This window comes from Cucurbita moschata, unplaced genomic scaffold (genome assembly GCF_002738365.1).
Source record: "Cucurbita moschata cultivar Rifu unplaced genomic scaffold, Cmos_1.0 Cmo_Scf00005, whole genome shotgun sequence".
NCBI classification, from domain to species: domain Eukaryota; kingdom Viridiplantae; phylum Streptophyta; class Magnoliopsida; order Cucurbitales; family Cucurbitaceae; genus Cucurbita; species Cucurbita moschata.
In genome coordinates, this window is record NW_019268521.1 from 568,320 (window position 1) to 596,221 (window position 27,902).

The window sequence follows — 27,902 nt, forward strand, 5'->3', positions numbered from 1 at the left end:
AATTTTTTCCCTCTTTATATGTTGTATTATATTTAAATATAATAATTAAAAATATAATATAATTTTAATTTTCAATATTATATTTAGATTAATCCAGCAATCAAATGATGCAAATAAAAATAATAATTACTAGATAATTAATACTCAATTAAAAAAACTAAAAGAAAAAAAAAATAATATTTTGGGTGAAATTAAGTTGAATCAAATCAAAACCAAAATATATTAAATAAAATTATTAATATTTTTACTTTTTTTTAATTTAAGCTTCTACTTTAAAAAAATATTTGAATTTTTAGTCAAATTTAAAAATTATCTTTTAAATTTTTTAAATTTTTTAAATTTTGACTTTATTTTTTAAATAAGCATAATTTTTTTTTTCTTTTATCTAACGATCAAGGTAAATTTAATATTTTAATACATGTTCATATATATATAGATAGATATATAATTTGTCCATTAAATAATGATAATTGAAAATTAGATTAATAAAATAAAATAAAACCAAGTAGAGAATTCAAAACCTATATTTTAAAATAATTTAATAAAAATACACACGTTGTATATTATATATAAGTAATTGCTGACAATTTGGAATGTGGAAATTTAATATTTATTTTTCATTTAAAAAAGGGTTGAATTTTAAAAATAAAAAAATAAGGCAATAATATCCAATTCAATTTATTTATTGTCAATTGCACAAGTTGTTAAATATTTATAATTCAAATGGTTAATTGCATTAATAATCTCCCATAGAATCTCATAATTTTTAATGAATAACCATTTTATTATTTAATTTTTTAAAAAGATATTTTTAAAACTACGAAAGCTTATGCTCGAAGTGGACAATATCATACCATTGTGAAGAGACGTGTTCGTTTTTAACATGGTATCAGGGTCATGCCCTAAACTTAGTCATATCAATAGAATCCTCAAATATCGAACAAAAGTATTGTGAGTCTCGAAGGTATAGTAAAAAATGACTAAGACTTCGAAAAGAAAATGAGTTGAGCCTCGATTATGGAGAGGCATAATTTGTTCGATGGGAGGTGTTGGATGAAAGTCTCACATCAACTAATTTAGGGAATGATCGCCCCAGTGAAAGTACGAGAGTTTAGAACAAAACTTTTATTGTATAGTAAATATTCATACGTTTATTAATTTCATAATTATTATTATTTATTATTTATTCTTGATTAACTCTAATTTCAAATTAATTATTATTTTTATCATTTATTTTTTAGTAACTCTTAAAATAAATTTTAATCATTTGAAAATCAATTTCTCTCTAAATAAATATTGAATTGAGTTATAAATCTCAATTAAACGTCTGAAAATTAATAAACAAATGTGTTATTAATTAAAATTAATTAGACTCAATATTTAATATGAATTATTGAACCGAAAATAATTATAATTCAACCCAACTTTACTCTAACTTTTTAGAATTTAAATACAATAGTAAAATTATTATTAAGATTTAAAAATTAGAAAAAAAAAACTCGCATAAACTAATAATTATATTTAAATTGATAATTCATAAATTTTAAGAATATTTTAAATTAATTATTTTCGGAAAAAACAATAAATTGAAGGTGGGGTCCACCGAGTTGAGGAGAGTTGGTTTGCTAATAATTGAAGTAACGTTAAAAAGTCTTTGGAGAATGATTGCAGCGTAAAAATCGTGAAGATTAATCGACGGCTGAGGACGAGAAACGTGGAAGTATGTTTCAAATATGAGCCGTTGGATGTCCGTGTGGGTTCAGCGTGTGTTCGGTCCGCGTTTTCAGCGCGTAAAAGTTCACAAACGACGTCGTTAATATCAATTTTTTTTTATTAACTTTCTAAAATAAATTATAATTCAAATCTTAAAAATTAAATTGGATTTTTTTTCGTTTATGTTTATTTAAATTTTTTAAAAATTTAAAATTCAATTCTAGAATTAACATTTTTTTTTATCGAACTAACCCGACCAACATGAAAATAGGCCTACAACTCAATCTTATTTTTAAAAAATTAAGAATATTTGAGGTTTATAATTGATGATCGGTATTTAAATTGTATGATATTTTAATTATTAATATAACATATATTATAGATAAATTTTTTTTAAAAAAAATAACCCGACTATCCAACTCAACTCAAGATTGTAAACTTTATTTGGGTTGCTCGGGTTACAACTCAACCAAAAAAAAAAAATATTATTATTATTATTATTATTATTTTACTAATTTCATATCATCAAAATTTATTTTTATTACTCTATTATTAAACAAACACTTTAAGTAAATAATGAAAAAAAAGTATATTAAAGTAATAAAATAATAATTAAAATAAAATAAACACAAAAAATTCTAAATTAAAATATGATTTAAACCAACAAAAAAAATTTATATTTGAAATTAAATTATAATTTCTTGACTTTTTTTATTTAAAAAAAATCATACAATTAAATGATAGAATGGTCAACATGAATTTATTTTTCTTTTATTTTAAATATTTGACCATTCAACCTTTTCTATCTATTTTTTTAAGACCAAAAATATTTGAGCAAAAAAACAACAACAACAATAATAATAATAATAATAATAATAATAATAATAATAATAATAATAATAATAATAATAATAATAATAATAATAATAATAATAATAGGAATCATTTTTATAAATTAATTAAACTCAATTGGCTGCTTTTATTTTTTATTTTTTTTAATTAATCACATGAAAAAATAGTCAATACCATCGTGTATTCATTAGATGTATGCACGAACCAATCTTAAAATTTCACTCACTCAATCAATTTAGTTTCGATTAAATTATAAATTTTGTTATTTAATTTTAAAGTCGGTATCTCTTAGACACTAAACAAGTTATCTGATATATGTACCTCATTTTGAACGGTGAGCCGTCATAATCTCGACACGCTCATGACAAGTCTTAAGGGAAACTTAAACCTCGTTTCTATTTTTTGCCCAGCCTTTTGGATTTGTCAACCTTTCGACGAGGTGTTGAGGATTGTTGGAAGTAAGTCCTACATTGGTTAATTTAGGGAATGATCAGGGGTTTATAAGTAAATAAATACATCTACATTGGTACTAGACGTTTTGGGGAAGCCCAAAGCAAAGCAATGAGACCTTATGCTTGAAGTGCACAACTTGTAATTTAATATTAATATAAAATATAGAAAATAAATATACGTTTTTTTTTTTTAATTTTAAATTTGGGCGTTTTATTTTTTTGGACCTTTTGGACATTTCCACTGTCGAAATTCCAACAACCGTACATACGCGGTCCGTTGTTTCTCCCAATAAATACCTCTGCCTCCGTTAGGGTTCATCATTCAACTCCCATTTTCTCTCTCAACTTCGTTCATTCCATGCTCTCAAATTCAAAATTCTCACAATCTGATTCAGTTTCTCTGATTTTGATTCAATTTTGAGCTCTTCTTGTTGATGTAAGGATGCCTGCTACTGATTTTCAGAGTTCTTCGTTGCCGTTTACCAACATTGGCCGTTCGATCTTCAGTCTCCGCCGTGATCAAGTTCATTCCATGGAGAGCAGCGCTCATGATGGCGTCTCCTTCGTTTCCGATCTCGATTTCTTCCAGAAGCAGGTCACTCAACGGTTTCAGGATTTGTCGTCGGTTTCTTCTGAGGAGATTTTGTCGCTCTCGTGGATTAGGAAGGTTTTGGATGCTTTTATTTGTTGTCAGGAGGAATTTAAAATCATTTTGTTTGCTCGGAAGGCGGAAATGTGTAGACTGCCGATGGATAGGATGGTTTCGGATTACTTGGAGCGGAGCGTGAAGGCGCTTGATGTTTGTAATGTGATTAGAGAGGGGATTGACCAGCTGAGGCAGTGGCAGAAGTTGTTGGAGATTGTGCTTAGTGCTTTGGATGATTCTAGTCACAAGAAGACTCTTGGTGAAGGCCAATTTCGCCGTGCCAAGAAGGCTTTGATAGACTTGGCGATTGCAATGCTCGATGAAAATGATGCCAATTCTCCGGCTATTGCACAGAGAAACCGTTCTTTTGGACGCAGTAATGGTACCAGAGACAACAGATTCTTGGGGCATTTCCGTTCGCTTTCATGGAGCGTTTCGCGTTCGTGGTCGGCCGCTAGGCAGCTTCAGGCCATTGGGAGCAATTTGACTGCACCGAGGGCGAATGAGACTATGGCTACCAATGGCCTGGCAGTCCCTGTTTTTACAATGAACATGGTATTGCTGTTTGTAACGTGGACTCTGGTAGCGGCGATTCCTTGCCAGGACCGTGGCTTAAATGTTCATTTTTCGTTGCCCCGGCAGTTCGCATGGGCGGCGCCAATGCTTTCACTTCACGATCGGATTTTGGAAGAATCGAGAAGGCGGGAAAGAAGAAATGCTTGTGGGTTGTTGAAGGAAATTCATCAGATCGATAAATTTGCGCATATTATGAATGAATTGGCTGATACAGCACAGTTCCCCTTGACGAATGATAAGGAAGAAGAGGTGAGGCAAAGAATGCAGGAGCTATCTCAAATTTGTGAAACTTTGAAGATTGGTTTGGATCCTCTGGAACGGCAGATCAGAGAGGTGTTCCATCGAATTGTACGCTCAAGAACGGAAGGGCTTGATTTTTTAGGACGAGGAAATAACCATGAATAGAAAATATCAGATTGTTGCACAGATTACAAAACATCTTCATAGTTGGCTTCCAGAGTTGTGAGAAGTTTGAACAATGGACGAGTGAAATAAACGAAAGGGTAAGAGAAATTTCTTTGTAGAATCAGTGTGTAGTCCACAGTGAAATTAGATACGGAATGGACTCTCACATTCCTCAAGCTTGTACCATTAATTTTCTGTCTGTGTTACATCTTCGTTGATGTAGCTGTTCTCTGTGATATTTATAGCATGGTAAATACAAACAATTTGTGTTGGGGTAGGAATATCTTTTGATAAATTCTGCGTTATTCTCTTTGGATCTTGATGCTATTAAAATACAGATTTGACGTCCTCTGCAATGATTGTTTGATTGATTAAGAAAAACCAGATGGGTCGTCCAATGTTAGGATATGATTTCTAAATGCTCTGCATATATAATGAGTTCCTTTTGCTGCGCATTTCGTTTGACTTATGGATTACATTTTATGTAAAACTCTTTCCCATTCTTCCATTTTGCAGGGAATCCGTTCAAAATTGTACGCTGAATTTCCCTGCTTCTGCGAACTGACAATTGGGAGGCTACACACACACTGTCTCTGTCTCCCCCCTCGCAGTACATTTCTTTCAAAAAGTATCATTGTCTTACTTTTAGTTCTTCATTTCTTGGAGGAAGGATAAAAACATAGGAATTACATTTGGGGCCATGTATGTAGGGAATTGGTGAGTTCATAACAAGAAATTTGTGTGAGATCCCACGTTGGTTGGGGAGGAGAACGAAACATTCTTTATAAGGATGTGGAAACCTCTCCTTAGTAGACGTGTTTTAAAAACCTTGAGGGGAAGTCCGAAAGGAAAAATCCAAAGAGGACAATATCTGCAGAGAGTGAGGTTGGGCTGTTACAAATGGTATCGAAGCCAGACACCAGGCAATGTGCCAATGAGGAGGCTGAACCCCGAAGAGAGTGGACACGAGACAGTGTGACAACAAGGATGCTGGGCCCCGATTGGAGAAGGGAAGAGAACGAGTACCAGCGAAGACGCTGGGCCTTGAAGGGAGTGACTTGTGAGATCCCACGTCGGTTGGGGAGGAGAAAAAAACATTTTTTATGAGAATGTGGAAACTTGTTCCTAACAGACGCGTTTTAAAAACCTTGAGGGGAGCTAGCAGTAGGCTTGGGCTATTACCATCTTGGTTCGAGGAAGTGGGTGTCTCTGACATGTGGTTGTGAGGAAGGATAAGGGAAAGTACAAGATTTACCTCAGTCTCTGGATTCATACCATGTGAAAACTAAAACAATATTTGTGTAAGCAGAAGAAGAGAGCGCCCTGTGCTTTGAGTCGAATTCGGTGCCTTGCTGCTGGAAAATTGAAGCTCTTCAGTTTTATTCCCCATCTCTACAACCATTGAAAGGAGTTTTCTGACGGTAAATTTTCTATGAATTTTGTCCCTCACCCTTTTTTGCTGCGAAAGTATTACTTGCTTGATCAATAGACATGCTACTGAGTTGGTCCTTCTGTTTATTTTATCATTAAATTTGCCATTTTGACTATGGACTTGCTTCGTAAAAAGTCCACGCTGTTCATGTATTCTGACCATTGCAAGGTCATCCAGAACGGTTTGAATTCTTTTTTGCAACTTGGAACTGGCAATGGCAGCATATAATTTACCCAATATTTTATTTTTTGGTCAAGCTCCTTTTTGTTGACTTAGAAAAATGTGCGTTTGACCACATTTTGACATTTATTTAGGAATAGGGGGCTGTACTTGTGTCAGACTAATAGCAGGGATAGTTTGTTGATTTTTCTTTCTCCAATAAATGCTTTGACATTACCATAGCCTCCCAGGACACTTAATCTCTCCCAGTCTTTATTTTAATGTTGAATTTTCTGTTATCTTCTTGTGTTTCAACATCAGGTTAACTTGTGCGGGTTGTTTACGTTTTTCTCATTTTATATTTCCTTGACCAATGGTCCTTTGTTATTCAAGGTCTTAGAACATGTGAGATCCACGTCGGTTGGGTAGGAGAATGAAACATTATCTATAAGGGGTAGAAACCTCTCTCTAGTAAACACATTTTAAAATTTTTTAGGGAAAATCCAAAGAGAACAATATCTGCTAGTGGTGGGCTTGAGTCGTTACAAGTGGTATCAGACCTAGACATCAAGCGATGTGTCAGCGAGAAGGCTGAACCCTGAAGGGGGTGGACACGAGGCGGTGTGCTAGCAAGGATGCTGGGCCTTGAAGGGGTGAGGGGTGGATTAGAGGATCCCACATCGATTGGAGAAGGGAACGAGTGCCAGCGAGGACATTGGGCCCTGAAGGGGGGGTGGATTGTGAGATCCCACATCAGTTTGAGAGGGCAATGAAACATTTTTTATAAGGGTGTGGAAATCTCTTCTTAGCAGACACATTTTAAAAACTTTGAGGGAAAATCCGAAATGGAAAGTCTAAAGAAAACAATATCGGCTGAGTGACCTTTAGATTTTAGATTACATTTTGGCATCTGATTCGCAATTTGAGAATTTGGAGTCTTGAATTATTATTTCCGTAAGAAATGAACGCTGCTTGTACATTCAACATTTCTTCTTCAACATAGTTTGTTAATAATTCTATTTCAGAACCTTTATGATTCATACCCTGTTTGCCGCTTGAGAGTATAGATTAGTAATTCTATTTCAGAACCTTTATGATTCATGGCCAATTTGAGAGACTTGGTCATAACTTTACTGCCTCAACCTTTTCCACCCGGAGTTTCGAATTACTTCGATTGGACTGCCCCTGACTGATCTAGTCTTCATTCAACTGAATGACATAGCAGCTGGTTGTACGATCAATATCAATAATTCATATTTTGCATAGCCTTGGGGTACCATAAAAGTTGGAAAACCTTAAATAGCTGTGTCGTCCCTCTCATTATAATTGTTTAGCTGTCGTTAGTTGCAGGCTTTTAATGTCAAAAGTTCTTGATTGTCTTTTCTTTGCCAACTCACTTCTCTGTTTTTAAATCTGTATTTAATGCAGTTTGACGATAGGCTGTAGAGCGTACTAACCATTTGAAGATTCCACCAATTGGTGATGTTAACAGCAAACTAACTGCCCATTTACATTATTATGATAGCGTTTTCATATTTTGATCTAGGAATTGTCTGCTGCTTCAGCATTTTAGTCTCTCATCTTTTACTTTTCATCAAGTTAAACACAATAATTATAAGGGGGAGATAAGAGGCTGACCCTGCAATGATTATTGGAGTATGCATTTTAAACTATTTTGAATCTTGTTCTTTTCTCTTCTTTTGCCTCCTTGCGGAATCTTCATGTGCTCTTTTGTATTATTCTCTTGCTTTTTTAATTTCATCTTTTGTTTGGAAGCAAACTCCTTTTTCTTCATGCTGATGTGCAGGACCGTGCAAATATGGACTTATTTTATGTGAGATCTCACGTCGGTTGGAGATGGGAACAAACTATTCTTTGTAAGAGTGTGGAACCCTTTCCCTAGTAGACACATTTTAAAGTCTTAAGGGGAAGCCCCAGAGGGAAGACTCAAATATCTGTTCGTGGTGGGTTTGGGCCGTTACAAATAGTATTAGACCCCGACATCGGGCGATGTGCTAGCGAGGAGGCTAAGCCCCAAAGGGGGGTGGACATGACGTAGTGTGCTAGCAAGGATGCTAGGCCCCGAAAGGGGGTGAATTGGAGGGTCCCACATTGATCGGAGAAGGGAATGAGTGCTAGCGAGGACGCTGGGCCCGGGGGGGATGGATTGTGAGATCTCACATCGGTTGGAGAGGGAAACGAAAGCATTCTTCGTACGGATGTGGAAACTTCTCTTTAATAGACGCGTTTTAAAACCTCGTGGGGAAACCTGAAAGGGAAATCCCAAATAGGACAAAATCTGTTAGTGGTGGGCTTGGACTTGGGCTGTTACACTTTATCTCTAGGGTCTTTACTGATTTTGAGCTCATTCAATTCCAGAATCTTTTTATACGTTTCCTGCTTCTCGGGTTAGGGTCGAGTCGTTTGATTTGGGTGTGAAAGTTCTCCATCTAAAAGTGCCCCTAGATCAATAGAAGCTTGTGATTGTGTTTTGTCATTTCTTTTGTGATGTTCCTTCAGCGACATTTATTTCTCCATTACCATTTTCTCCCATCCCCAGTAGTTTTTCTTGCTATTTTTTAACAGACTACTTCATATTTCCATCTCACAGCCCTTCAGCTTCTGGGTCTGTTCTGGCAGTGTTTGTGCTACATATTCTATCCATAGGAGATGCTCTCGGCTCGACATTTTCTTCTTCAGCTTCTCCATTATCGGCATCGTCTTCCTCTCCCGATTATCGTCAACCAAAATGGTCTTTCCTGCCATTTACTAGTCTCGAGCTTGTCTTTATAATCTCGAGATTCAAGTGCAGCTTGGCCAGCTTCCTAGTCCCTTACATCTCCCTCTTGTTACATTTGATATTTTTCTTTCCTATGGCTTTTCAAATGAACGTTTCATTCACGTAGGAGAAGAATAGAAGAATTGGAATCGACAAAATTAAAGGTTAAAGCAAACTTACATTAAAGAAATATAAAACAAGTCATGTTGTCGTCCGTTCTTCTTTCCTCACATATCAACTCCAATGACCGTGAAGCACCATATTGCACATATAGAACAGGAATGACGTAGCCCACGACTCTAGCATTTGTATGACATTAGTCACAATGACATAACTTGAGCATGTGGATTTCAATAACAAATTGTTTGTTTTTTTTTTTTTATTTTTGTCGATGCAATAAGCTATGAATAACAATTTTTACGTGATTGAGAATCCATCCAAGTATTAAGTTGACCATAACGGTGCACTTTGTTTGACGAAATTTGAGGATTACCCATAACTTGAAGTGTAACAACCTTACTTTTTCTTTTAAGGTAAGGCGTTTTTATGAACTTGCAAAAATGGTAAAAATGAGATAATAATGAAAACATACCCTTCCCTATCAAAGTTTAAAGACAATGCTACCACCTAACAATGGAACTATGATGCAAATGCTGATAGACATAAGACTTTATTCCATGGTCTCCTAGATAATGTCGTCATTTGTACATGGATCCATGGTCTCCTAGATAATGTCGTCATTTGTACATGGAGCCCTTTCTTATATCTAGAAAAAAAAAAAAAAATAGACGTAGGATGAGTATGTAAAAATATTTCGTAAGTAACTCCAATGTTGGAGTCAGAAAATGCAAACACATGCAACGTAATTGGGCTTTACTTTTTCTTCCGGTAGGATTAGATGCATAATACTTCTATATATATATGGTGCATGAACTCACTAGGTGTACTTGTATACATATTCCTTGGACCTAACTCTAGGCTAGCATAAACTCATGCTGCCAAAAACCAATATAAAAGAAAGGACTGTGCATAGTATCATGGTGTACGCATTCATACTACGTAACATAACTGAAGAAATAATTGTTGTTTTATTGGTTTTCTTTCTTCACGTATGGGCTCGTCAAGCCAACTTAGCTTTTTGATAGTTGAAACTGCAATTGAAGCAAATACTTTGAAATGACAACATCGAAGATATATATAGATATAGATATATATACACAGTTAAACTTACTAAAAGACTTACTTAGGCCAGCGTGAAAGAAATGGTTCAAGTTGTTCGGGTTATTTATTCAACTTTTTTTAATGAAAGAAGATAGTTTAAAATATTTGTTTATTTATTTTCAAACATTTAGTTAAGATTTGTCACTTAACTTCAATGTATATTTTGAAAAATTATATTTCACATAGTTAAAAAATTATATTTAAGAGTTAGAAAGTAAATAATGATAACTTAGGGTAGTTCGGTTCAACCCAATCTAATTTTAGGAGAATTCGTAATCAACTAAATTCATAAAATTTCATTTATATGAACTCATCTATCTAAATAAGTTTATAACTCAACCCAAACGGTACGGATTGGAGCTAAAGAAATGCTAGACTTGCAAAGTAGAAAGATATTGTAGCAGTATGTGTTAGTCAGAAGTTAAAGTTGTCTATGACGTGTTGTCCATGACTGCATGTCTGTTCCAAACCTATTTTACTTGTTATGTTAGATAGGAGGTGTATGACCGATTACCAAAATTATGTCTGCACCCACTAGGGCTAAAATGCCTTAAATTATGTCTGCACCCACTAGTGTCAAGTATGTATGTCTCATAGGAACTCTATGTCAAGAAAAGAACGGACGTACGGCTAGCTTTATGAATATATGTCATGTTTTAATGTGCTGGGACCTCATGAATTTTGTATGACATGTGCATCGGAATACTTCTCCCTTATATTTAAGTACGGACACATACCTTACGACATCTATGTTCTTCATGATATTATGTAGGCCCTTTCCCTCCGCGACGCCTGACAGCGTGAGCCTGAGCTAGCCCAACGAGCTAGATCCAGAGGTATGTATACGAGCCAGTCTGGTGGGTCCATGAAGTACAACACATCCAACCATGCCTAAACTAGAAAGTAGACCCCAAGACCATGCCATGATGTTTTTTTAAAAAATTGGTCACACTATTATTGCTTGTGTTTGCATTTTCCGACCGCAGCAATGGAGCTACTTACTAAATATTTAAATACTACTACTTTTCAAGTAAAGGTAAGATACCATGTATGAATGCCGACGTTGCTATAAAGATCATGGAATCGAAGTTAGGGTAGTAGCTCATAAGTTTAGATCAAGATATTTATGTTACTTTGAACTTATTGTTATTTCGTTTCCATTATTTCATTGATGTTTACTTTTAATTGAAATAGATTTTACGAACATTAAAGTTCCTAAATAAATTTTTTCGCACATAATAAATATGTCAGGCATGCAATGACAACCTTATTTTTAACTCAAATATATATATTTATAGAGAGTCGTTACAACAAACCGGTTAACCGGTGATTAGAAAAAATAGTCTTAAACTCAGCTCATACACAGAACCTACAATGTTGAGGCAGTACATATATACACAAATAACCATAAAGTAGCATATATGCTTAATCAGATTATACAATAAGTGACTATATTTCCTAAGATGCATCTTCAATACAAACTGACCTGAAATTTCTAATTGCTACTCCAAGAGACCATGCTGTTGACATGGGGGAAAAGGCAACCTGACGACACACCGAGTCGGTTTTGATTCTTAACTTTAGTAATCGATCGCAATTCAAAGTCGTAGATGTAAAACAAACCATCTTTTGATCTGAAAACGAGGTCTCCTCTTATTCTAAAACTTAAAAGAGGAATCATATCCATTCTGCAACCTATATTGATACTATGTTGCTTTATCCATACTTCCCCAGACAAGCCCTTCAAGATCCAAATGTCTGTGTGGGTCTCCTGATGAGTGACAAAGCTTAGAGAAGAACCAATTTCAACAATTCCATCATACATATTGCAACTATTTGGAAGCGGTATTGTTTGAAACTTTTCGGTCTCGATTTCCAACGATACAATACAATCGCTGTGATTAACTTGTGGGATCCAATGTAGAGCTCCTATGGCTTCAACAGGTCTAAATCCAAGCCAACCAAAGAGACCAAAAGAAGGTCCATCAACAGCTCTCCACTTTTTAGTCCCAATTATAAAGATCTCGCAACTAATATACATCAATTCGTCACGAAACAAGTGAACGACTTTGTATTGGCCTAAAACATCGTCGTATGCAAATCCATAAGATTCATCATGTGGTGAATTCAAAGTTCCAGGAGGAATAGAAGTCAGCTTCCTAGTCACTGGATTAGTAATTATTAGTCCCCCTTTCTTCAACTTGTTATCGAGCAATATCAAACCGCTGCACGTAGCTCGAATCCTTCCAAAGCAACTTAAGCTATACTCTCCTACGTTGCTAAGTCCATCTTTAAATTCCAAAAAGTGAATGAACGTCTTTGAGGTGGGATCCAAGTTATGGAATAGAGAGAGAGATTCATCAGACTGCATAAACTTTGATTCAATTGACAGGGTGTTTGATTTTCCAGAATGTGGGAAAACTTCGTTGTAATGAGTCTGTGTCGTGAAGATCAAAACCGACTCAGAACGACGGAGATGGGTTTCAACGAATATGGGGCTGCATATGACATTAAACCAGTGCTTACAAACAAACATTGACTTATGAAGTGAATCAAGTGGGAGCCTGATGAGGATGTTTGAGACACAATCTTCATGAACATAAGGAATAAGAGACTCTTGTTGCTTCCTTTTCTCTTCCACAGTTCTAAACAATTCACTTTCTTTAGCTGATCTTGACATACTTGCAGTTCTTTTACAAGAGGGCTCCTCTATCATACCTAATACTGCTCACCGGACAAATGTGGCCTGAGAACAATGGAAAGATGAACTGATTTTTGAGTTCTCTGGTTCTTGTAAACAAGAATATAAACTCGAAACTGGCAATTTGGAATTAATTATCTTAAGACTCTGATCTTCGAAAAAAAAAAAAACTTTTCTATCTGTGTAATTTATACACCATGAACAAGGAATTTGAAGCATGTAATCGACTCTATAGCTTCTTTAATAAATGCTAGTTCTTGCACGGTTACAAAAGATTAAATATACCATAACCTACTGGTATAAGCTTTTGAGTTCAACAACGGTGTCAAAGTAGGATCCTAGGTCTGAACCACTTTAATATCATTTTTTTGCTCATGAATTAGAAACATGTAATCTTCTAAAAGAACAAGGAATTTGAAACATGTAATCGACTCTATAGCTTCTTCAATAAACGCTGGTTCTTGCACGGTTACAAAAGATTAAATATACCATAACCTATCGGTATAAGCTTATGAGCTCAATAACGGTATCAAAGTAGGGTCCTAGGTTTGAACCACTTCAGTATCAATTTTTTTTGCTCATTAATTAGAAACATGTAATCGACTCTATAGCTTCTCTAATAACCGTTGGTTCTTGCACGGTTACAAAAGATTAACTATACCATAACCTATAGGTATAAGCTTTTGAGTTCAACAACTGTATCAAAGTAGGGTCCTAGGCCCAAACCACTTTAATATCATTGTTTTGCTGATTAATTAGAAACATGTAATCGACTCTATAGCTTGTTCAATAAACGTTAGTTCTTGCACGGTTACAAAAGACTAAAATACCATAACCTATCGGTATAAGCTTTTGAGTTCAATATCAGTGTCAAAGTAGGGTCCAAGGTCCAAACCACTTTAATATCATTTTTTTTGCTAATTAATTAGAAATATGTAATCGACTCTATAGCTTCTTCAACAAACGCTAGTTCTTGCACGGTTACAAAAGATCAAATATAACCTAACCTATCGGTCTAAGCTTTTTAGTTCAATAATAGTATCAAAGTAGGATCCTAGACCCGAACCACTTTGATATCATTTTTTTGCTCATAAATTAGTATCAATAGTCACGAGTTGAGTCTTAAGCTAAAAATAAGTACAAAAACCAAAAGCACCATAATCTGTCCATTTGAGTATGGTGCTAATTTAACTATCACTGAACAGGAAAGTCACACATTGAGCCTTGACTTACTCATCTCCAGTCCACTTAGTTCTAAACAACAAAGAGAGAATCAAAACTGCTACAAATCACAGTAAATTTCGGAGCCATCACAAAACATTTTCTCAAGAACAACACAAGGACAGGGAATTGAAACACAGAAACAATTGAAACACCATAATCTGTCCATTTGAGTATGGTGCTAATTTAACTATCACTGAACAGGAAAGTTACACATTGAGCCTCAACTTACTCATCTCAAGTCCACTTAGTTCTAAACAGCAAAGAGAGAATCAAAACTTCTACAAATTACAGTAAATTTCGGAGCCATCACAAAACATTTTCTCAAGAACAACACAAGCACAGGGAATTGAAACACAAAAGAAACAATTAATCTCAGAATCTACCTCCGATCACACACAACAAAGAAGCCACCAAAAAGAAAATGCAAAAAGTAGAACAAATTCCACAGTCGGACGAAACAAATTCAAAGATCAACAAAACGGAAAAGCAGCAAGAACAACAACAACAAGAATCCAGCAAAAGAAACGAGAGTATATTGACCTGAAACTTGAATAGAAGAACAGAGGCGACGGGGAGAGGCTCGGATGGCGACGATCGAGTGAGAAGAATGAGGTTGGATTCGTGGAAGATGTGATGAAGCGATAGAATATTGTAATGTTTAGGAATTGACTTGCAGTGACGGAGTTGTTTCGCGTGCTTCCCATTTCCAAAATATCTACAAATTAATGGCTTTAGGTTTTGAATTTAAATCAATCCTTAAATTTTCACATTTTTTTCAAATCTATTTTTCACATAAGATTTTATTATATTCGATTTTTAATGTAATATTTGTTCGTCGCATATATATTATCGGTATAGTTTGTTCGAAAATTTAATTATTTATATATATATATATATATTTCTGAACTTTGTACTTTGTCTTAAAAATAATCATAAACTTTCAAATGTTTCAATAATACTTTTAAATTTTTTTAAAAAATCTATAAAATAATCTTACCCCGTTGCTTACGATTAATATTTTATATCAAAAATACCCTTCAACTTTTTTTACCATGGAACTTTAAAGGTACATTAAAATTTTTTACTGTTAATATATGGACTGAAACCGTTTATCAACACCTCCATAGATTATCTTTTTTTTTTTTTTATGTTACTTTTGAAAGTTCTCTAATATTTTTGAAACGATGCTCATAGTAAAATAGTTTTTAATTTTTTTAAAAAAAAGTTTAAATATATTTTTAAAATTTAAAAGATATTTTTGCTCTTTTGAAAGTAACCCTAAAAGTATTTTTATTAATTTAGTTTAATAAATTTTTTTTTAAGAAGTTAATATTAATGCTAATTTTTAAAGTTTATGAAATATTTTTTAATATTTCTTTTCATAAACGGAGGTCATGAGTTTAAAAGTAATAATGAAACATTTAAAAGTAACTGTAAATGAATTTTGTTCGAATGGTATTGTCAAACACGATTATCGGTGAATTTGATTACGAAGAAATTAATGAATAATTTTTATTTACTATTAATTTATTTTATATTTATAAAGAAAATGCTAAATATGAAGAGAGGATGTGGTGGAGATGATGGCAAATGATGAAGGAAGATGCTGAAGGATGGATTCGTCTCGACACCCTTAAATGCTTCATTCATTCACCTTTTCGATCAACGTAAGATCTTATAATACACTCCTTGGGAGCCAGCATCGTTACTGACATATCGCCCGATACCTAACTCTGATACTATTTGTAACGGTTCAAGTCTTATTGTTCTCTTTAGGTTTTCCTTTTCGGGCTTTCCCTCAAGATTTAAAATTGCGTCTACTAGGAAGATGTTTCCACACTCTTATAAGGAATATTTCGTTCCAAATGAATATAAAGTCAATGCCTCAATTCTATTATGACCATATTTGCTCAAGTCAAACAGACTCGCAACACAAGCATAAGAAAGAAATTAAAAACCAACTTACAAATACTTAATTGTACTACCATGGACGATCGTCGTAGAGGTAGAGATTCAAAAACGGAATCGACTTCTTCTCGAGTGCAACCAAACATGAGTAAGTCAGAAGAGCAAAACCCCACCATTTGACCATGAAACAGAAAATCTCAAGTTATGCCAAAGATATTATCATTAGTCTACCAAAAAAAACAATACTACTATAAAATCTCACATCAATCGGAGAGGGAACCGAAACATTTTTCTACAAGGACATGAAAACATCTCCTTAGCAAATCCATTTTAAAAACCTTGAAGGAAAACTCGAAAGGGAAAACCCAAAGGAGACAATATCTAGTAGCGGTGCACCTGGACTGTTACAACTACCATTCCTAAAGTCATTCAATAAATACATTCACTCGTTTTAACCAAATCAGCCAATCAATTCAAACGAATGTAACCAGTGATTGATTCATACTATTCTCAAAAAAAATCCTTACATATTGTATCATGAACATAGGCACACTAGAGTTTGTGGGTTCTAGGAGGGTACCAATGGAGGCATCGTAGACTAGATAGTCACGAGTCGATACATTTGCCATAGTCGCCCATAGCCACCGGCATCATCACCCTCGAGTATGGCACATTGGCATTGTTAGAAGTGTCTTAACAATGACATACATATCAGATAGATTTCATAAGAGTCAAGGCATCTTAGATGAACAGAACCTCTATATCATTGATTATCTGATGATGATACTCCCAGAACTGATCAATCCTAGATTTTGAGCATTCATGATATCAACCATAAACACCTACTTAACAGGTGTTTAGAATTTGATCATAATACCTTTTCAAATATTCTGTGTACCTAAATTGATCACATATAGCCTCCCAACCCCTCTAAAACATCTCGAAAACACGAGACTATCTATATACCTATTCCCAAGACTACGAACCAATAAACTGAACTGTTCGTGTCGTGTACAACTTTGGTAGAGGGCTGGCATGAAAATTACATAAATATTCACTTCAGAATGCAGACGAAAAGAAAATGCATAAAAATGAAAACACATAGCCACTGACGAGAAAACTGAGCAGGGCTTACATAATGTAGTTAGTCCATCTCATCTGTTACCCGTTTCACTCCGATCACCCTCGGCCCCTGCCTCCAACTAAATTAAAATAAACGAACATGGCATTATTTAGTGAATATGCTGGCACCGACATCGATAAGAGAGTAAAAAGTCCATTTGATAACATGGTTTTTTTGTCACAGTCAACTCGAAACCATAGCCAAATGTTAGAAAATCAAAAAACGTTAACGGTTTTAAAAACTCGTGTATTTTGTTTTAAAAAATTGGCCCAAGGTGAAAAACTAAATGAAGAATACATGGAACAGATAATGGGTATAGTTTTTACAGGGAACAAAAGAACCAAAACTGTTATCCAATGGGGACTGAAACAACAAATTCGTGTTCGATAAATAATAACAATTCAGTTTATTTACCTCTGTTGGCACCGAGTTTTCCACCGGAGCTACCCTTTCCACGGCCTCCAGAAGCAGCTTTAGCACCGTCATCGAAGCCTCGCCCCATTCCTTTAGATGGTCTTCCACCAGGACCATCCTCACGCCCTCTTCCTCTCCCACGCCCTACACCTGGAGGTTTCCTATCTGAAAAAAACAATGTAAAAGCATCAGTTTCCTTGATACTAACGCTCGAATTAGGCAAAACCAAGGGAAAAAGAGAAATCGATCTTAGTCTTTAATGGCATCATTTATTCGACTCATTTGTTGTGTATGGAAAATCAAGAGTTTACTACATGAAAACATTATCAAATGTAAGCATAACAGCATACCTGTACGGCTTTTGGTTTCTTCCTGAACTTTATCAATAACCTGAGAAGCAATACAAAATTAGTGAAACAGAGAGCAAGAAACATTGCAACAGTTTGTATGAGAACTTAGTACGCATTTACTAAGCTGGTTAGGACAAGTAAAAGAAGGGAATGATAACTTCTACCCTTAGAAAACAAAGAACAGTTTTAATAAGTAACTTTTTTGGTAGATATGGATGGATAAAATCATATAAACAAGTTAAAGATGATAACAAAGTTGTAAAAGGATAAGTAAAAGAAGAGTGGAAATAAAATTAGAAACTAGAAACCAAAATGAGATGTGGCTGATAAGCATGTGACCGAAGTGGAGGAATGTAACCGTCCAAGCCCATCGCTAGCAGACATTGTCCTCTTTGGGCTTTCCTTTCTGGGCTTTCCCTCAAGGTTTTAAAATGCGTTTGCTAGGGAGAGCTTTCCACGTCCTTGTAAAGAATGTTTTGTTCCCCTCTCCAACCGATGTGGGATCTCACAATCCACCCCCTTTGGAGCTCAGCATCCTCACTGGCACTTATTCCCCTCTCCAATCGATCTGGGATCTCACAATCCACCCACTTCGGAGCCCAGCGTCCTCGCTGGCACTCATTCTTCTCTTAAATCGATGTGGGATCTCACAATCCACCCATCTTCGAGGTCCAACGTCCTTAATGGCGTACCGCCAGGTGTCTGGCTCTGATACCATTTGTAACAACCCAAGCCCACCGCTAGCAAATATTGTCCTCTTTGGGCTTTCCCTTCTGGGCTTCCCCTCAAGGTTTTAAAACGCGTTTACTAAGGAGAGGTTTCCACATCCTTATAAAGAATGCTTCGCTTGCCTCTCCAACCAATGTGGGATCTCACAAAGAAGAACTAAATTTGAAGACAGAGTGTTTTCGGTTATGCAAGCATATATATAAGGTCCACGTATCAAAAGTCACAAGTAGACACTTAAGAACGGCAACAACTTGCATGAATACCTCATCTGGAACTCGCAAATACTTGATTGTATTACCACGAATATAACATTCAGGCATTCGCCAAAACCGGTCACCATCCTAACATTTGATAATTGAAAAACCAAGTTATTATCAGTTCAAACTCCTAGAAAAAGAAATGTAAACAAACGAAAAAGATAAAAGTTCATCGTGCATACTTTAGAAGTACAGATGACTTCCCGAAGATGAATGTTCATCCATGTATCGCAGTTAACCAAATGGCCATTGTAAGTCTCACCATTTTTCAATTCCACCAACTGTTGCAATACAGAAATTATATATCCTTAAATCAAGTTCATAACAAAAAGTCCTAAAATATAAGTTCAATAGCTCAGACCAAGCCCTTAACAATCATCATGCATTGGCGTAGTAACATTTAGCCATTAGATTCCTTATGACAAACTATCTGGATATCAAATGTTGAAAGCTTCTTGACAATCGTATGCGAGTCTATCTATTGACCTTAGTCTAGCTGCCTGTAATTGACCTTAGTCTAGCTGCCTGTAATGGTTAGAATTATTGGGAGGGAGTCCTACATTGGCTAATTATCATGGGTTCATAAGTAAGGAATACATCTCTATTGGTATGAGGCCTTTTGGAGAAGCCCAAAGCAAAGTCATGAGAGTTCATGCTCAAAGTAGACAATATAAAATCCTCAAATGCCGAACAAAGAAGTTGTGAGCCTCAAAGGTGTAGTTAAAAGTGACTCAAGTGTCGAACAAAGGGTGTAATTTGTTGAAGGACACCAGAGAAGGACGAGCCTCGATTAAGAGGAGGCTATTCGAGGGGCTCCATAGGCCTCAGGGGAGGCTCTATAGTGTACTTTGTTCCAGGGGAGGATTATTGAGGATTATTGGGAGGGAGTCCCACATTCGCTAATTTAGAGAATGATCAAGTAATCTCCATTGGTACGAGGCCTTTTGGGGAAGCCGAAAGCAAGGCCATGAGAGCTTATGCTCAAAGTGGTCAAAGTGTACAATATCATACCATTGTGGAGATCCGTGATTCCTAACCGTAAGCTCACCCATATATTTACAGAAGATTTTGAGAGAAGCCCTTACCATGGGATGCCCTTGAGCAGTCTTTAGAAGAGAAAGGGGAAGCTGAAGTAAAAACAAAAATCGATTAGAGCGTACCCAAGAAGGGAAAAGAGCAAAGAAACAAGTAACGACGACGAATTTGAAGCAAAATAGTTCAATTAATCCAAGGCATTGAATGAATCAACACACCCTTAGGTTACACTACCAGCAAAATTTAACAACAGGACCAAATAAGAACACGAGGGAAACATACCATCTTTAAGGACACGAAGCAGAATCTAGAAGCGGAAACCAATCTGTCGGGAAAAAAACCAAAAGAATTTCAAGTTTCCAGATGATCATACATTTGAATGAACAGATTCATGAAAAGAAACATTGATTCGTAGACTAATGAAATCAAGAGAGTCACTAACCTTCGAAGCTCTCGATCCGAAAGAGAAACAAGTTCTTGAGTAGAGTAGGAATTTTTTTTCGAATGAATTCAAAAGCGGTCGAAATGACTCATTAGGCAGGTAGGACGAAGAAATCTAATTGTTCTGATGATGCCGCCAACAATATTTTTACTATCTCAGAAGAAAACACAACCGAACCAGTTCGATAATGAAAAAATTCGAGTTTCGTTTCTAGGGTTTCGTTTCTTTTTCTTTTAATTTAATCCCATTTTAAAATTTTTAATTTTTTCAAAGATCGACCTTTTAGGAGAGTATTAAATTTCTAGAGAACATCAAAAAGAGGTGGAGTGTTCCCGTGTTTAAATTGGAATAGGGAGAGATTTCTCCTCGTTAGACACGAGGTTAAGATTCTACGAAAACCTAAACAAAAAGAGGTAGAGTATCCTTGTGTTTAAACAGGAATATGGAGAGATTTCTCCTCGTTAGACACGAGGTTGAGATTCTACCAAAACATGACCAAAAAGAGGTGGAGTATTCCCGTGTTTGAACAGGAGTAGGGAGAGATTTCTCCTCGTTAGACATGAGGTTAAGATTCTAAGAAAACCCGACCAAAAAGAGGTGGAGTATTCATGTGTTTAAACAGGAATAGGGAGAGGTTTCTCCTCGTTAGACACGAGGTTAAGATTCTATGAAAACCCGACCAAAAAGAGGTGGAGTATTCCTGTGTTTAAACAAAAATAGGGAGAGGTTTCTCCTCGTTAGATACGTGGTTAAGATTCTATGAAAACCCGACCAAAAATAGGTCGAGTGTTCCCGTGTTTAAACAGGAATAGGGAGAGATTTCTCCTTGTTAGACCCGAGGTTAAGATTCTATGAAAACCCGACCAAAAAGAGGTTGAGTGTTCCCGTGTTTAAACAGGAATAGGGAGAGATTTCTCCTCGTTAAACATGAGGTTAAGTTTCTACGAAAACACAACCAAAAAGAGGTAGAGTATTCTCGTGTTTAAACAAGAATAGGGAGAGATTTCTCCTCGTTAAATAAATTGGATGAGAAACGAGACTATATTATACATTATATTATATTCTTTTTTATATATTTTAATAAAAAAAATATATTGTAAAAGGGAAATTATGAAGTAAAAAATTTTATTCGAAATTTTTTTTTACACTAACAGAGAATAGAAAAGAAGATGAGAATGGAGAAGGCTTCTCGTCTCCACCCACCTCATAAATATGTCTAATTTCACGTTAACTTAAGAAGTGAACTATATTATTTTATTATAAGTTAAAATTTTATTATATAGTTTTTGTACATTATCATTTTATATTTATCATAACGTAAAACGTACATAACATAACACACGAATACTCCACACGCCCTCCCTGACTCCACGACACGCCAATAGTCCCACAAACCTCAACCATGCACCCTGATCACCTGCAAGAAAGAAACGCAGAGAGAGAACAAGATAGAGAGAAATAACTTGTAAATTTCCGATGAGGCCAAACCCACAAACTCGACGCCAAGAACAAACAAACCACGTTGCAAGAACGACGATTGACGACAACGTACACATAGGAGGTAAGTCTTTCGTACTCTGTGCTTTCAATAACGTCAAATTCCCTCGTCGTCCGCGAGATCTGAATCTCAATGTAACGTTAAATTTCTCGATTTAAGTTAAATTGAGTTACAAATGCAACGGGATGAACTATTGAATAGAAATAGCAACCAATAACATTTGGAGCGATTTCGAGGAATGGGGAGCAAACATACTCAAACTTAAGAAAAACACTGGCTAAGGCAAACTAGGTAAGTGGCCCTACCATTAGCTTTGTTATAATTGTATGCCGAATGATGACATGTGCGCATGGCTTTGCACGTGTCATATGTTCGTATAGGTAAATTGTTATGAAATTTTGTGTATGCGATAATACGAAAATATTATGATGTATTTAATAAATTGATATGTTTATGATAATGCTTGAGTTATGTGACGTGACTGTTATGATATATGATATGTTATGATATGTCTATGATGTGAATTGTTACGTCTGAAGGCATGATAATGTTATGGTATGACATATGTGCAACATGAATGATATGTGATATGATTAACATGCAAATGGAAAATTGGCATGAAATACAACCCCTATACATGCGTGCAAGATATGATAAAATGACATGATACGAAAGAAAACGCTAGAGGGTTGTAATATATGATAATGAAAATGGAAAAATGTCGAGACCTCATACATTATTGTCCGTTCATGCATTGTGAGATACCTCTTCTCCTTTTATGATAATACGGATGCGTACGCTACGAGGCAGAGAAACGATCATTATATTCACCATAATGCTACCATGACGATTGCTATTCCTAACGGGTGTTCGACATCAACAACTACCAGAGAATACTCACCCGACCAAAAAGTGGCTCATGAGGTGTGCAATCCGACTTGTGGGTCCATACTCGCATGTGTGGACCGTGTGTAGGAAATTATGTACACATCCAATTGCCTATTTAAGATAGTCGTTGTAGAAAAATAGACCGTTATGATAAGTCCCACTCATAAATAGTATGTGTTTGCATTTAACCCCAATAGGGGGTTGCGGGAGTTGCTTACTGAATATTTCTTAAAAACACTCAAGTTACGTGCTAAAATACTCGAGGCTACTCTTATTTTTCAAGTAAAAGCAAGACATGGACGGTGGAATCGCAATCTAGGAAGTCATGATACATGCTTAGGGTAGTCTTGAAATTTGAATTATTTTATTTGAAGGTCTTAGAAGAGACATGCAAGACATATATACAAGACATATATACAGTAGCGACTAAGTAGAAAATCTAGGGTCAATCTAGGGTCGTTACAAACAGGGTCTACGTTACGTTGCACATAAGAGATCTTGTCCTAGAGTAGAGGCAATATCAAACCGTATTACTTAGCCTAGTGTAAAGGCAAAGTCTACTAGAGTATTGAACATGCGCACACAAATTGTGTGTAGCCAAACAAGCTTGTACTCGACGGGCGAAGAAAAACCCCATCTAAAGTCCAACGAACCACGAAGACAGGCAATGGCGTAGAAATCGAAATTTATACATCATCTAAACTCTAAACTAGATATGCACACAATATATTCTAAACCAAAATTGATATAAACCCAAACTACTCATACTTACATCTTATATCTACTGCACGAAGTCACTCACTATCCACGAAATCTGCGTCGATGACATCGCCATCAGTTTCTCCAGCTGATCTCGACGAAGCGGACTGAGTTCCCGATGCAGTCCCGTCGCTAGAGGCTGCTCCTTGGCTGTAGAGGGACTGCCCCATCTGCATTACTTCTTGATTCAGTGCAGCCATGGAGTTTTTGATCGTTTCGGTTGACCCGTTTGCGATGGCGTCCTTAAGGACGTTGAGCTTAGCCTCAACGGTCTCTCGAACGGATTGGGGAATTTTGTCTCCGAGTTCCTTTAGCTGTTTTTCGGTTTGGTACACAGCAGAATCCGCTTGGTTCTTTGTGTCTGTGGCGTCCCTCTTCTCTTTGTCTTCCTTTGCGAACTTCTCTGCTTCTTTAACCATTCTATCCACCTCGTCACTTGGTAGAGTACTAGCGCCAGTGATTGTGATGTCCTGCTTCTTCCCAGTTCCCTTGTCAATGGCGGTGACGGAGAGAATACCGTTAGCGTCGATGTCGAATTTCACTTCGATCTGAGGAATGCCACGGGGTGCGGGTGGGATACCGTCAAGGAGAATTCGTCCGAGAGACTTATTGTCCCGAACGAACTCTCGTTCGCCTTGACATACATTAATCTCAACACTTGTTTGTCCATCTGCTGCTGTCGAAAACACCTCGGATTTGGATGTTGGTAACGTCGTGTTCCTCGGAATGATTTTGGTCATTACTCCGCCCAAAGTTTCCAAACCGAGAGAGAGCGGTGTGACATCCAAGAGAACTATGTTACTGACATCTCCAGCTAAAACACCAGCCTGAACTGCAGCCCCGAGCGCTACCACTTCATCGGGATTTACTGTCATGTTCGGTTCTTTCCCTGTCATTTTCTTAACAAGCTCTTGAACTGCTGGGATACGAGTCGAGCCCCCGACAAGGATGACTTCATCTATGTCTTTGAACGACAACTTTGCGTCCTTTAGAGCCGTTTCCACCGGCGATCGCAGCCTTAAAAAGACAGCATCCAGAGTAAGAAAATGAATTCAAATTCATGCACATAGAACTCGGCCATTGGAAGCAAACCTTACCTATCTAGCAAGTCTGAACACAACTCTTCAAACTTCACCCTAGTAAGTGTAGTATCGATATGTTTCGGACCGTCTCTGGTCGCAGTGATAAATGGCAAACTGAAACACGAGGCTTATTCAGAAAACACGATAAATAAATTGATCAACCGATCAAGAGGCTAAGGGAGACACAGTTGTTGTACCTAATATTGGTCTGTGTTAAAGACGATAGCTCAATCTTTGCCTTCTCGGCCGTTTCGGTTAGACGTTGCAGCGCTTGTTTGTCTTCCAAAAGATCGATTCCTTCGTCCCTCTTAAAGCTCTCGGCAAGCCAATCGACAATCCTCTGAATTTAAAGCAAAGCAAACATGTCATTTTGTTATGCAGATAAAGGAACACAGAGAAGATGAAGGAAAATGAGCAACCAACCTTGTCAAAATCATCACCACCCAAATGGGTATCACCTGAAGTAGAAAGAACCTCAAACACGCCATCTCCAACCTCAAGAACTAAGGAGAAACAACATTTGTCAATTCAAACAGTCAAGAACATCGAGAAAGACGCAACCGACGCAGAGTTGTGGTATACCTGAGACATCAAACGTTCCACCACCGAGGTCGAAAACGAGAATGGTCTCGTTGGTTTTCTTGTCAAAGCCATAAGCAAGGGAAGCAGCAGTTGGTTCATTGATGATGCGAAGAACTTCGAGACCGGCAATGCGACCGGCGTCTTTCGTCGCTGTTCTTTGAGAATCATTGAAATATGCTGGGACTGTGACTACGGCTTTTCCTACTTGATCATTCAAGAACTTTGATGCATCATCCACCAGCTTTCTTAAAACCTATACCAACCAAAACAGATCTATAAGTCTGTAACAGAGTCAAAATTGAAACGATCACATTCGGTTAATGGTATTAGCAGCAGAGATTAAAGCTTAATCAAATCTCCTAAATTTTGATATTTTACACCTCTATACCAAATTTTTACTGTTATAGTTTATTTTATAATTAATTTTAGGTAATTTAATTTTTTTAAAATTAATTAATAGACATTTACACAAATATCAAATGGAAGCAATTAGTGAAAGATCAAAGATAAAAGTGTAAATTTTGACAACTAGAGACCAATAGAAAATAAAACCCAAATTTATGGGTAAAAATGTAATATTTTGAAACTTACCAACCAAATGAAAATTAAATTTAAAACCCAAAATATGGAAAGAAAAAAAAGGGTAAATCTTGAGATCTAGGGGCCAAATAAAAATAAACTCAAAATTATGGGTAAAAAGATAATATTTTAAATTTACAGACCAAATGTAAGTTAAATTAAAAACCAAAGGTAAAATGATAAAATGATAAAAGTAAAAGAGAAAATCTTGATACCTGGATATTAAATAGAAATAACATTAAAGATTATGAGTAAAAATAGGGATTAAATAGAAATAACATTAAAAATTACGTGTAAAAATAGGGATTAAATAGAAATAACATTAAAAATTAGTGTAAAAATAGGGACTAAATAGAAATAACATTAAAAATTATAAATAAAAATATAACATTTTTATAATTTAGAGATCAAATGTAAATTAAAATAATAATAAATCTTAATATCCAGAAATCAAATAGAAATAAAAGTCAAAATTATGGTTAAAAATATAATATTTTAAAATTAAGCAAAATAAATAATAAAAAATGTAAATCTCGATATCTAAGAATCAAACAGAAATAAAACTAAAAAATGATGGCTAAAACTATAATATCCTGAAAAAGTGAGATATGAAATAAATAACAGAGTATAAATGGTTGAGGAATATTGAAGATGATTGGGGTGAGTCCCACTTTGGTTTATAAGTGATGAATACTATCTCTGTTGGTACGAGGCCTTTTGGAGAACAACCCAAAGTAAAGCCATGAGAGTTTATGTTCAAAGTCGACAATATCGTACCATTGGGGAGATCCGTGATTTCTAACATGGTATCAGAGTCATGCCCTAAACTTAGTCATGTCAATAGAATCCTCAAATATCGAACAAAGAATTGTGAGCCTCGAGCTCCAAAGAGAGGAGTCAACCTCAATTAAGGAGAGGTTATTCGAGAGCTCCATAAGCGTCAGGGAGGCTTATAGTGTACTTTGTTCGAGGAGAGGATTGTTGAGGATTATTGGGAGTGAGTCCCACCTTGATTTACAAGAGAGGAATACTATCTCTGTTGGTACGAAGCCTTTTGGGGAAGCTCAAAGCAAAGCCATGAGAGCTTATGCTCAAAGTAGACAATATCATATCATTGTGTAGATACGTGATTCCTAACCAAATCTTCGTATCAAGGCCTAAATTGAAACAAAATTAGGGATAAAATTATAATATTTGAAACCTTGAAGGACCAGATGTAAATTAAACAAAAAACTCAGTACTCAACATAACCCTTAGAGATTCTGTGAACATTCATCAATATATATCTCTATCAATCTCTAATCCAAAGAACTCAATACATTTCAATCCAAATTCGAATAAATTATCTGCAGATTCCAAACAGCTTTAAGGAGAGAAATGGAGAATACCTGAGCGGAAATCTCCTCGGCGGCGAATTGCTTACCGACGGCAGGGCAATCGAGCTTCACATTCCCATTCTCATCGGCGATAACCTTGTAAGAGACTTGCTTAGCCTCCTCATCCACCTCCGCCATCTTCCTTCCAATGAATCTCTTCACGGAGAAGAAAGTATTCTCCGGATTAACCACCGCCTGCCGCTTCGCCAACTGACCGACAAGCCGATCGCCAGTCTTCGTGTACGCCACAACCGACGGCGTCGTCCTCTGTCCCTCCGCGTTCGTCACGATCGTCGGCTGTCCTCCCTCCATCGCCGCGACCGCCGAGTTCGTCGTTCCTAGGTCGATTCCAACGACCTTCTCGCACCGGATTACGGCGGGCGCAGTACGTCGCCGTCTCCGATTCCAGGATTTGTTGGAATCCGGAAATCGGAGATTGGAGGTTCGGAAAATGTGGAGCTGCGATGCTACTGCTGAACTGAAAGCCATTGGTGAGTGATTTGTGAGGAAGAAGAAGAAGTTGTGGAGAATGAATCTGCGAGAAAATGGCTAGAAGTTGGAAATTATAGAGGGAAATGGAAGAGAATGTGAGAGATCGATGGGGAAGAACTTGGGGTGTTCGAGAAGAATCGAAGGGTTTCGAAGAAGAATTTGGAAGGGCCATTTGGGGATTTTTCTGTTGGGTTCCAGAGAGTTTCGGATTTGGAACGGGAAGAATCA

General features: G+C 36.2%; 4 protein-coding genes across 7 annotated transcripts; 1 reads left to right on the forward strand and 3 right to left on the reverse strand.

Moving 5' to 3' along the window:
• Positions 1 to 3,351: 3,351 nt before the first annotated feature.
• LOC111442733 lies at positions 3,352 to 4,939 on the forward strand. Its single transcript, XM_023080234.1, has one exon. The coding sequence runs from the start codon at positions 3,460 to 3,462 to the stop codon at positions 4,642 to 4,644; it is 1,185 nt and encodes a 394-aa protein (XP_022936002.1). The 5' UTR covers positions 3,352 to 3,459; the 3' UTR covers positions 4,645 to 4,939.
• Positions 4,940 to 11,524: 6,585 nt separating this feature from the next.
• Positions 11,525 to 14,861, reverse strand: LOC111442732 (F-box protein CPR30-like). Its single transcript, XM_023080233.1, has 2 exons — positions 14,701 to 14,861; positions 11,525 to 12,981 (listed from the first exon to the last, which is right to left on the reverse strand). Exon 2 carries the CDS (start codon positions 12,949 to 12,951, stop codon positions 11,731 to 11,733), a length of 1,221 nt encoding a protein of 406 aa, XP_022936001.1. The 5' UTR covers positions 12,952 to 12,981; positions 14,701 to 14,861; the 3' UTR covers positions 11,525 to 11,730.
• Positions 14,862 to 16,499: 1,638 nt separating this feature from the next.
• Positions 16,500 to 20,621, reverse strand: LOC111442734 (sm-like protein LSM4). Of its 4 annotated transcripts, none has more exons than XM_023080237.1 (10): positions 20,539 to 20,621; positions 20,419 to 20,507; positions 20,259 to 20,301; positions 20,027 to 20,068; positions 19,124 to 19,222; positions 18,948 to 19,025; positions 17,956 to 17,995; positions 17,606 to 17,770; positions 17,204 to 17,270; positions 16,500 to 16,726 (listed from the first exon to the last, which is right to left on the reverse strand). In XM_023080237.1, the coding sequence occupies exons 3-9, from the start codon at positions 20,259 to 20,261 to the stop codon at positions 17,248 to 17,250; spliced, it is 450 nt and encodes a 149-aa protein (XP_022936005.1). In that variant the 5' UTR covers positions 20,262 to 20,301; positions 20,419 to 20,507; positions 20,539 to 20,621; the 3' UTR covers positions 16,500 to 16,726; positions 17,204 to 17,247. The 4 variants fall into 4 exon arrangements, with proteins under 4 accessions (XP_022936005.1, XP_022936006.1, XP_022936003.1 ...); XM_023080238.1 differs by having other exon boundaries at positions 16,541 to 17,104; XM_023080235.1 differs by having other exon boundaries at positions 16,541 to 17,270.
• A 2,692-nt stretch (positions 20,622 to 23,313) lies between these two features.
• Positions 23,314 to 27,871, reverse strand: LOC111442731 (stromal 70 kDa heat shock-related protein, chloroplastic-like). The gene is made up of 6 exons (XM_023080232.1): positions 27,195 to 27,871; positions 25,228 to 25,480; positions 25,069 to 25,148; positions 24,843 to 24,985; positions 24,661 to 24,759; positions 23,314 to 24,580 (listed from the first exon to the last, which is right to left on the reverse strand). Exons 1-6 carry the CDS (start codon positions 27,669 to 27,671, stop codon positions 23,599 to 23,601), a joined length of 2,034 nt encoding a protein of 677 aa, XP_022936000.1. The 5' UTR covers positions 27,672 to 27,871; the 3' UTR covers positions 23,314 to 23,598.
• Positions 27,872 to 27,902: the final 31 nt, after the last annotated feature.

What these genes read in the sequence shown, in the direction of transcription:
- LOC111442733 (XM_023080234.1), top strand. Translation starts at nt 3,460, where the DNA reads ATGCCTGCTACTGATTTTCAGAGTTCTTCGTTGCCGTTTACCAACATT.
- LOC111442732 (XM_023080233.1), bottom strand. Translation starts at nt 12,951, where the DNA reads ATGATAGAGGAGCCCTCTTGTAAAAGAACTGCAAGTATGTCAAGATCA.
- LOC111442734 (XM_023080237.1), bottom strand. An exon ending in CTGCTCAAGGGCATCCCATG is followed by an intron (nt 19,223 to 20,026) that starts GTAAGGGCTTCT and finishes GTATTGCAACAG; the next exon opens with TTGGTGGAATTGAAAAATGG. An exon ending in ATTTGCGAGTTCCAGATGAG is followed by an intron (nt 17,996 to 18,947) that starts GTATTCATGCAA and finishes ATTGCTTCTCAG; the next exon opens with GTTATTGATAAAGTTCAGGA.
- LOC111442731 (XM_023080232.1), bottom strand. Translation starts at nt 27,671, where the DNA reads ATGGCTTTCAGTTCAGCAGTAGCATCGCAGCTCCACATTTTCCGAACC. An exon ending in CCGAGGAGATTTCCGCTCAG is followed by an intron (nt 25,481 to 27,194) that starts GTATTCTCCATT and finishes TGGTTGGTATAG; the next exon opens with GTTTTAAGAAAGCTGGTGGA. An exon ending in TGTTCAGACTTGCTAGATAG is followed by an intron (nt 24,581 to 24,660) that starts GTAAGGTTTGCT and finishes TGTCTTTTTAAG; the next exon opens with GCTGCGATCGCCGGTGGAAA.